The 10,532-nt window shown below is 46.1% G+C and overlaps 1 protein-coding gene across 2 annotated transcripts; it reads left to right on the forward strand.

Moving 5' to 3' along the window:
• The first annotated feature begins 205 nt into the window (after nucleotides 1-205).
• Nucleotides 206-10,290, forward strand: LOC115099411 (receptor-transporting protein 3-like). Of its 2 annotated transcripts, none has more exons than XM_029617042.1 (3): nucleotides 206-380; nucleotides 1,106-1,423; nucleotides 8,968-10,290. In XM_029617042.1, the coding sequence occupies exons 2-3, from the start codon at nucleotides 1,284-1,286 to the stop codon at nucleotides 9,512-9,514; spliced, it is 687 nt and encodes a 228-aa protein (XP_029472902.1). In that variant the 5' UTR covers nucleotides 206-380; nucleotides 1,106-1,283; the 3' UTR covers nucleotides 9,515-10,290. The 2 variants fall into 2 exon arrangements, with proteins under 2 accessions (XP_029472902.1, XP_029472901.1); XM_029617041.1 differs by lacking the exon at nucleotides 206-380 and adding an exon at nucleotides 595-811.
• Nucleotides 10,291-10,532: the final 242 nt, after the last annotated feature.

Here is a 10,532-nt window from a genome sequence, read left to right on the forward strand (position 1 = left end):
AATAAAATCTTCTTTCTTTTTTATTATAATGCCATTTGTCTGTGTTTGCTATAGAGTATAAGAATCCTAATGCGCTGTGTAACTGTGCATGCAGTGATTTTATATGCAATACTTGCTGTAGCTACATAAGGTGGGCTTTATGTTATCACTTATTGTCCTATTCTCTGCTCCAGCCTCTCCTCCCCAACATCTTCCAGGGAAACCCTTTAGTTGTGTGGGTGCATTACATGTGTCTGTCCCTAAACACACAGCTGAGAGATGGAGCTATTTTTGTGACCATGTGCCCGCACAGCTTCAGAACTGGAGAGTCACTGGCCCCCTGCCAACGGGCATCAAAAGCTTAAATCCAGCCTGGGATGTAGCATGAACAAACCTGACAGGTAACCGCACCAGAACCCGAGACTTGCCTTTTCCATCCTGCTTTCTGTACCCTGCAATTTTACCTTTACTGTTATTTTGCAATTTCTCTGTATTACTTTGGCAACACTTGCAAAAAAAAACCCGTGATGCAAATAAGGTTTCCTGAATCTGAATTGGCTGCTGCAAGGAAGGACATACAAACAGAAGTCCATCCTATTCTACTGCCTGCTTGCATTAGGTGATAATAACTGCTGGGAAATTATTCAGAGCAAGAGCACAGTTCAGGTTTCAGGACCCCGAGGAGCGCAAGCTTCCATCAGAAGAAAGCAAAGAGGCGGGTTTTAAAAAAGTTAAAATTAAAACGGACTTAGTTCTGGCGGGTCCTGCCCTCTTTGCTTTTTCAGGCAGATTTCCCACAAAGCGAGCCCGGAAGCCAGGACGATCTGGATAGGTGAGGAGGTGTTTGCTTTCTCTCTTTATTTATGGATTTTTTTGAAACGTTGTCAAATATTATGTAAGTCTCTATTGTAGCTCACCAGTTTTGGTCGTTAGCTTTACGTGGGAGCTGGGGTTTTGGTGTTGTTTTTTTTTACTATGGAAATGTGCAGTCCACTTTGGGATATCGAAAACTAAAGAGAGCTGTAACACAATCTAGGAGATTTGGGATTAATAATCAGTTTGCTGGATTTCCGGGCTCTAAGCCGCAAGAGCAGTTTACCTCTGCCTCTTCCTTACTGTGTTGCAGGTGGATCCTGTGGTGTCAGAATAAAAAAGTTGCCATCTTCTCAGCCAGCTTGCCCAGTCTTCTTTGGCCCTCAGTAGCCGCAGGACTGCAGGCAGCAGAAGTGGCCTGGCTATCACTACAACAGCAGGGAGCTTGACAGAGCAGCAGAAACCACACCTCATCCCCAGCACCCAGGATCATGGAGCTCTCTACCTGGCAAGAAGTATTTCAGGAAAAAGCGAAGGAGCTGGGCAAACGAGACACGTGGACTCTACTGCCGAGCGACAGTCTTCAGCCCAGTCCAGGCTGGATCCAGTATAAGCAGAACACATTTGCAAGGTAAAGTCCAGAGAGGAACCCTAGGACGGGAATGAGGGACTTTCCCTCTGGATGCTGTGCCGCTCACCCCGGAGCCAACTGGGATTCTCTGCAGAGTCCCAGAAACGCACAGATACAAAGAGCTCAGAGAACGAGGCCAGAGCAGGAGACCTAGAGGTGCTGAGGCAGACAGAGAGGAATTATAGAGTAGGTCCCACCTCCACTCTGGCAGTCCCTTTACTGCTGGGGCGGAACAAGATCACTAGGAATGGAGGGAGACATAGAGACCTATTACTCCATTCTGTACAAGGAAGGTCTCCGGGAAGGCAGTAATACCTCCAGTTGATGTGTTTTCCTCTCACACAGAGGATGCACCTTCAGGGCTGAGTGAGGGAGGGGAGGGACATGACTACCATTGTTATTGGCGATGCTCTTAGGAGAATCACCAGTCGGATGGCTGGCAGCCATGAGAACCACTCAGAAACCTTTCCTGCCAGAGATATGAAGGTCGTAGATCTCACTCATTGCCTAGATAGGATTTTACAGGCTGGGAGCTGCTGGCTCTTATGCTCCATATGGGTACCAATGACGTAGAGAGATTCTGGAGGTTAAACATAGGCTGCTGGGAAGGAAACTAAAAAGCAGAACCCCCTTAGGGTAGCATTCTCGGAAACGTTCCCATTTCCACGCACAGGACCCCAGAGGCAGCAGGTGGAGCTCCCGAGTCTCAATGTATGGATGAGATAATGGTGCAGGGAGGAGGGCTTTCTGTTCTTAAGATACTGGGGAACATTATGGGAAGGGGAAGCCTATTCTGGCAGGATGGGCTCCACCTGAAGCAAAATGGAGCCCAGCTGCTGGCGTTGTGAAAAAGGAGATAGCAGAGCTTTTAGTGTAAATCCCAGGACAAAGCCAACAGCCACTCGGGAGCCAAGGAGCACATGGTTTAGAGCAAGATATCTACAAAAGATATCATTAGAAAGGGTACATTAGGGTATTCTGAGTGTGAGGTTGTGGGAAAAAATGAGATCACTTAACCGCATTTAAGTAAAGAGTAGACACATATGAGTGATTCCCAATTACCTGAACCAACTGCTAATAAGGAGGTAGTAGAAAGGAATAAAAACAATACATTTACTGTGAGTGTCTGCATGCAAACGCCAGAAGTCTAAACAATAAGGCTGGAGAATTAGAGTATTTGGCTGTAGATGAAGACTTTGACATAACTGTCATTTCAGATACCTGATGAAAAAAAAAGAAAATGAATGGGAGACTGTAATATCAGAGTACAAAATAGATTCAAAATAACAAGGCGGATAGAAGTGGTGGTGGAGGTCACGGTCGTGCTTCAGCGTGGTTGACGTAACCTAGCAGGCGAACCTACAAGGCCTGCGCCAGCAGCTGGCAGACATATCCTAGGCTGGACCTTCATCTCTACCAGCCCCGTTCCCTTCAGGTTGAGCCTTTAGGTTCCAGGGCCCGGCAGGACTCAGGCGAATGTCTCAGAGGGTGGGTCAGAGAGAGAGAATCCAGGGGGCCAGGCTGATGTCACGGCATAGCCAGGGTCTATAGCAGAGGTCTATGCTAGGAGATTAGGCAAATGTCTTGATGGAGACAAATGCCAAATGGAGATGTCGCAAATGCCATTTTTTGCATATTTGTCCTCTCTGTTAAAATCCTAGCTTCCTTCTCTGTTTCCAAGTTGTGTAACTCCCTTGTTTTATTGTAACTGCAACCTTTTAGTTCCTAACTTGTTTAATGTTTATTATTATTATTATTATTATTTATTATTACGTCTGTTCCTTCTCCTCTTGTTAATTGTAAACCGGCATGATGCGATATCCATCGCGAATGCTGGTATAGAAAAACTTAAAATAAATAAAATAAATAAATAGGCAGACGGGGGACCAGAATGAGGCAAGGCAGGCTGGACGAGACAAGGCAAGACAGGAACAGGAGCGCAACAGGGTCCAAGGTAGCCACGCACACTGCAAGGCTGCAGGGGGACCCTGCTGCTGAGGCCACGAGTGCAGGATCCACAGCATTTAAATGGCCCGAGGGGGGCCTGATGTCATCGGAGAGCACCGAGCTCTGTTTCCCGCCGCGGAGCCTTGATAATGTGCGCATTTGAGCACAACCTTAGGAGAGGACGCGGCATGAGGGGGCCGACAGTGGCTTTCCGGCCGCAAAGAGGCTTGGGCTGCAGTCAGGGTAAGTCTGGCCGGTCATGGGGACTGTCCCACAGCCGGCCAAACGTTGCTTTAAGGATGCCGTAGCGTCAAGCAGGATACAGATTTTACAGCAAACCAACTGCACTCTGAAATCTCTGTGGATATAAATTCCATGTGTGACAGGAAGGAGTATAGTAGGTGGGGGCCGAATGCCGACCACCTGACCAGGATGGTGAAACAGATTGTGAAATGCTAAGAGAGATTAAACAGGCTACTAAGCGTGGACAAACAATAATAATAATGGGAGGTTACAATTATTCCTGTATCGACTGGGTGAATGTCTCATCGGGACATGTCAGAGAAGTAAAGTTTCTAGATGCCATAAATGACAACTTTATGGTCCTGTGGCCAATGGGGAGGGCGTGGCTGCTTTAAATGTCGTTCTCACTGGAGTGCAAATCTGGCACAAGGGTTAATGGTGGAGGAGTGATTTGGCGAACATGATCATAGTGCAATCAGATTTGAGGGGAAATAATAAATAAAACTGCTGCAATGACATTTTTAAAAAGGGAGACTCTGATAAGATGAGGAAACTGGTTAGAAGTGCGACCCCCGCCCTGTTGGGGCACATAAAATGACAAGAGTGTCTGATGACGGTTTGTGAGTTCCAAAAATACAAAATTGGTTGAGCAGATGGTGTAGTGCACCTGGCACAGAGGCAAGGACTGGGGTAATTTATAGGAGGGTCTCACTCAGAAGGTATCGTCAAATAGAAAAGCTTATTTTCAAAATCCAGGGTTTTTAGCAGTTAGGGTACAAATCCCTAAAATTCAGTGATTTCTCAGGGTGCACAGGTTTTATACAGCGAGGCTGATGCAATAAGGCAGGGCTTCCCAAACTATGGGTCGGGAGCCCAAATGCGGGTCACAAAACCTTCAGCTGGGGTTCACAGGTTCCTCAAATGGCAGTGCCCTTCAGTTGCCAGCAACATTTAACAGTGGACGTTAGCATGAGGCCTGTGAGCCAGCACACACTAAACAGGCCCTGCAGCGATCCCGCCCTCCCCTGAGTTTCCATGGTAACGGGAAAGGCCTGCTCCAGGAGGGATCAGAGCCTGTAAGCTTGCACTGGCTCAGGCCTCAGGCCTCGTGCTGATTCTCATTACTAAGGCCGCTGCCGCCTGCAGATCACCATTGGGCTTGGAGGCAGCCTCGAGGGAGGGACTGAGCGTGCACGGGCCAGCGGAGACTGCCACTGCTCCTCTCTTTCCACACAGCGCCAACCACTGAACTTACCCAAAGGAAAAATGTTGCCCCTTTCAGCTGCCCGCCCTCTTTTCCCATTGGTTGTCATCCAGCTGTGGCCCAGGGCCAAAGGAAAATGTTGCTGCTGATCCCGGCCGGGAGGCTGTTGGGAGTAGGGGCTGCTTGAAGGGACGGATCAGATGCAGGAGGGTTTTGAGGGTTCAGTCAGCTGGAGAGCGGGATTAGGTATGGAGGATGAGAGAAGAGGGATATCAGAAGACCAACCGGGGAAGAGGAGTTGGGGGCTGAGAGAAGGACTGGGAGATTTGAGAGAGAGGATGGGAGATGAGATTGAGGAGGGAATGGGAGAGAGGGCAAGAGAGAGGGGATGATGGAGGGGTCAGGAGGTGGTTAAAAAGGACTTGGGGGCGAGAGAGAAGCAGCTAGGGGGATATGAAAATGGCTGGAGAGAGTGAGAGGGGATGGGCTGGAGAGGTGGAAGAAGCTGGGAGGTGTAAGAGGGGCTGAGGTTGAAAAAGGGGCTCTGCTGGAGGGAGGAGGTTAAAGCCCTCTGGAAGGGGGGGGGGGGAGATTAAGAGAATGGATCGACTGGCGAGGGTGGAGGTTGAGAGGCGGAAACAGCTGGAATGCAGGGAGGGGGCAGTGACCATTGGCAGGGGGGCCGCATCCTTACTCATTCGTTTTGGTCGTTTTCGGGGCTCATAGGAGTTTTCAAGGGCCAAACTGGGGTCATATTGGCTAAAGGTTTGGGACGCCCTGCAGTCAGGTGCGCTCTGCACAGCTTAACCTGAAGGTGCGGGCACATCGTTTGCGCGATAACTTTACTGCCGATGCAGCGAGAAGTTTTGAGCGGAACAACGTGGGGGGGGCATTTGCAAAAGGAATTGCGCGCGTAAATGCATCTACTGTGGTAACAATTTTCAAAAGCCGTTTATTTGAGTGAAAAGTGCACTTGCGTGAGTAGATCCCATGGACAATTCAACAGCATAGAGGACCTGATTGTAAAGAGCATTTACTGAAGTAAGTGGGCTTTTGGAAACTTGTTGCAATAGTGATTTCATTTATGCTCGTAACTCCTTTTGAAAATTACCCTCCTACTGCAATCGATTTTAAAAAGCCCAGTGTACTCGGCTAAAACCCAGTTTTGCTCCAGCAAATGCTTTTTTTAAAATCGGGCCCTGTGCGTTTCGGTTAGCGCCCTCTCGTGCTAACGATGGCCTGTAAAACACCCACCTATGGTCTCTGCCCACAGAAAGTTGTCATACGCCGCTTATGTGAATGCAAGGAAAATGCCTATTAGGCGGATACCATTGCTGTCAGCCATAGGTCATCTGAAAGGTAAAATAGCAGAGAGACAAATGCAGCATGAATTCCATGCAAAGAGTAAAAATAATGACGCTACGTTTGAGGAGAGAGAGAGAGAGGCTCTCATATAAGTAAACTGTTTATACCACTGTAGGAGGGACAATTAGTAACTTGGGGTGAGGTAGTGGGCTAGGGTTTGGGGGCCAGTTTTACACGCACAGTCAGAGGTAGGAACAGCACAGTACACATCAGAGAAGATTTTATGGGATTTGGAGTGAGAAAAGGTACACAAAGGTGAGATTTGTACAATGTACTCTGGACCTAGCTTGATTTGATGAATGACCCCTTTAGTTTGAAAATGTTTTTGTAGGGCCTGGATCAATGTTTTCCTTGCTGCATTGTTTAGATAACCTTTCTGCTGTTAGGGTAGGCGCTGGCAAGGTTCCAGGTGTTTGGGTTTTGTTTGGGTTTTTTTTGGTAGGGATTTGTCTTACTTCACAAAGTGTTTAGTATTGGAGGGGGTTTGTTTTGCTGTTACTGAGGTGACACCAGCATTTGAATATTTTTTTTTTTTTATGTTCTAGCTCTCTTCTGCACCTGTTGCAAATCTTAAGTTCTTCTGATGATTATTGTTGTTTTATTGAAGGGTGAGCAAAATGATAAAGGGCATGGAATGGCTTCTCTATAAGGAAAGGCTAAATAGGTTAGGGCTCTTCAGCTTGGAGAAGAGATGGCTGAGGGGGGATATGATGGAAGTCTACAAAATCATGAAAGGAAATGAACGGGTAAATATGAATCAGTTATTTACTCCTTTGTATAATAGAAGGACTAGGGGTACTCCATGAAGTTAGAAAGTAGCACATTTAAAACAAATCAGAGAAAATTCTCTGTCACTCAACACACAATTAAATTCTGGAATTCTTTGCTGGAGGATGTGGTTAAGGCAGTCAGTGTAGCTGGGTTTAAAAAAGGTGTGGATAAGTTCCTGGAGGAGAAGTCCATAAATTGCTGTTAATCAATAGGGAATAGCCACTGCTTGTTGCCAGCATTAGTACCGTGGGATCTGTGTAATGTTTGAGTACTTGCCAGGTACTTGTTTCTTGGATTGGCCACTGTTGAAACAGGATACTGGGCTTGATGGATCCTTAGTCTAACTCAGTTTGGCATATCTTATATTCTTATGATATTCTCTGCATTTTTGGAAAGAGGATTCATAAATGAATACATTGATATTTGTTTTATTATATGATTGGATCTGTTGTTTCCGTTAAGTGTTCTTGGTTTACGTTTTACATGATGTGTATTTATAAACTACAATAAATATAAAATAAATAAATACAGATCAATAAGGTATTCTTAATGCTAAGTGCTTGAAATAATAGAATTAAAATATTTTAATGCATCACTCATCATGAAACTACTCAGAAATCCACTGTCAGGTGCACTGTAAGGCATTATTTAATCGATAAGAGTACAACAAGTAGGCCTAGACCTGTAGGTCAACAGCCCCCCCCCCCATGTTAACCTTGGGCCCCCCCAAAATTTCATTTCTGGCAATGCCACTGGCTTCGAGTCACTATTGAACGAGGAGAAATCCTTGCTGGCCGTGAAACGTTTGAATGAAGATTTTCAAGCTTAAGTAGCTTAAATTATTTTTTACTCTCCTTGGCAGGAATATTTGTGCAATGCATGCCGTACTCGCCTTTCTGCAGGTCTCTGGATAGGGCATGCTGGGTGGTCACAGAGCTGAGGAGTGCCCTCGGCACCACCAGCATCGCCCGTTAGACTGAAGAGCCAGCGGGGCACCGATTTTCGCCTGGGGTGTCGTGTCGTTTGCTCCAGAGCCGTCCCTGCCCTCAAGATTTGCTCCTTTCCGGCCCCGCTCCGCTCCAACTTGCTCCCGCCTCAGATCCTGACTCAGCGTAGCTCCTGCTTTTAGCTTCACTCAGGTCCCCTATCTGGGCCCAGCCCCGCTGGAATCTCCCCCATACTAAGTCCTTCCCAGCAGCAGGGAACACGATACCCCCAGGATTCGCTGCTTTCATGTGAAAGTTACGGGTGCTGTTTTTGAGATTGCGTCATTTGAAGCTATTTATTTATAGCAAAACAGATAATGCAGAATATCTGGAAAATAAAACCCTGGAATGCAAGAGTAGATAATGACTACTAGGACCACCCCTAGTCTCTAACCATCCTTCTTACCTGCTATAATGCCACCGGTGATCTCCAGCTTTACCCCTCACTTCTCTAGTACTAACCATCCTCTAGTGCTTATCTCAGGCTTTCTTCAATTCTCATATTTTGTTTGCCTCCATCACCTCCCGGGGAGGCTGCTCCATGCATCCACCAACTTTTCTGTGAAAAAAAATATTTCCCTGTGTTACTTCCGAGTCACAAATCATGATCCCTTTTTCTAGAACTTCATTCCATTAGAAACAATGCTTGCTTCTTGTGCACCGTTGTTTATACCTTCCAAGTGTTTGAATGTCTCTATTGTAAGCCTCGTTTCCTCCAGGGTATCAGGGTGCACTTGTTTAGATCCTTATATAAAAAGCTGCTTCATTCTACAAATGTCATAACTTAGTAAAATGTTGCCGACTGTATGGTGTTGGCCGTCTCGGAATTTTTTTTTTCATTTTCTTTGTTTAGTGGCACAAACGTTGGCAGAAGCCGGTGCCGTCTCTCGGACCTGTTCTGCGGATTCCCATTGCTGCAATGGCTTTTGAAAGCTGCCTCGGGTGGGAATCGGGTCTCCTGGCTGCGAGCGCTGCTAATAGGTGACGTGCTTAATAACCTGCCTGTTTGGTTTGTCTGCATTTTTTAGGTTTCACTGCACAAGCTGTAAGCGCTGGTGGGGATCAGCCCAGGTGCACATCCACTTTCACTTCAAGCTGTCCTGGGGTGAAGGCTGGGTGAAGATGAGAGTCTTTAAGCAGCAGTGCAAGCACTGCAAGGCAGCAAAGTTGGAGGAGCCAGAATTCACCAGGCAGAACATAGAAATAGTCTTAACCAATCTCCAGCAGAGGATCCAGATTAAATGCTATGGGTTGAAAATTGACAAGAATCCTGTCCTAACCTCCATCTACAGCGGCGATATGAAGGGGCCCCACGACAGGGATCACTGTGAGGCCTGTAGCATGGGAGTCTGTAAGTGGAGAGCTTGCGGCGAGGGTCAAAGAGACCAGGCCTCAGCTCGTCCGGCGCAGAAATGCACTGCTAACAGGCAGGACGATGGCCCATTTCTTCCCAGGATTGTACCACCTTCCCCGCCCACCCATGAGAACCCGGTTTTACCGCAAGCAGACTGGACACCCCTGATTGGCGTTATTGCACTGGGGGCAGGTTTATTGCTCAGATTATTATTCCGTTGACGTACGGCTCCCCCCAGTGGCAGAGTGGCTGTAAAATTGGCTGGTGTCTCTTTAAAAGGGAAATATCGTCAAAGTGGTTTGTTTTTTTTAAAGCTTAACTGGAAGTCAGGATTTTTTTTAACTGATTTGCTAACATCTGTGAATTTTCTTGCATTCTCTGTAAATTGCCACACTTGCTGCTTTGCATTTCGATTTGGCAGGGTTTTTGGGTTAAAAGTGACGTCTCATTGCTGTGCTTAATGCATTTACAATTATCTAGAGATTCTTTACATACTTTTATTTTCAAAATTGCTATTCTGTCACTCAAATATATCTTGAGGAGAATTACAGTAAATATTGCATAATACAAATACTTAAGAATTGTATATAACAGCACATAAATTTTGTCTGTGCACTGTCGCTGTTAAATATCTACTCCTTTTATCCTTGTTAAACTTGAGTATGACACGAGACCTAGTTTCATTGTGCTGTTCCATGCAGCGCATGCCTAAGTGACAGGCGCTATTTTCTGTGGGGTAGTGGTTCCCTGAATTAGTTTGTCTTATGTGAAGGGAGCCGATATATAATCTCACTGTATGATTTAATTATGGTGTGTAAATAATAAAAATGCATAATATTGTTTTAAATGTGTAACAAAGAATCAAGAGAAATAAAACTCATCTTCCTGTAATACTTCTTTTGGAACAATGTTCAATAGAATTGGCGTTTAGTCTGTGTTTTCAGTCCGTAAAAAGTATATATATTATTGGTCATAATAAAAGCCATCATATATTTGGGCAAACAGTCTCATGACTTTGCATCAATATCTAATGCTGGGAGGGTAGAGTGAGGAATTGGTGATAGAGTGATGTCTGACCTGGGAAAGGACCCTATGCCAGTATAAATATGTGGTCAGGGCTCTCAGGACCTAAGGTACTGGGTTTACCAACCCCCCCCTCCCCTTTCTTCAACAACGTCTACCGTCAGGGTATTCTGACTCGTCACCTTATCCCTTACCAATACTGCTGTGGTGTGGCCG

Source organism: Rhinatrema bivittatum, chromosome 9 (genome assembly GCF_901001135.1).
Source record: "Rhinatrema bivittatum chromosome 9, aRhiBiv1.1, whole genome shotgun sequence".
NCBI lineage: Eukaryota > Metazoa > Chordata > Amphibia > Gymnophiona > Rhinatrematidae > Rhinatrema > Rhinatrema bivittatum.

What these genes read in the sequence shown, in the direction of transcription:
- LOC115099411 (XM_029617042.1), top strand. Translation starts at nt 1,284, where the DNA reads ATGGAGCTCTCTACCTGGCAAGAAGTATTTCAGGAAAAAGCGAAGGAG. An exon ending in AAGCAGAACACATTTGCAAG is followed by an intron (nt 1,424 to 8,967) that starts GTAAAGTCCAGA and finishes TGCATTTTTTAG; the next exon opens with GTTTCACTGCACAAGCTGTA.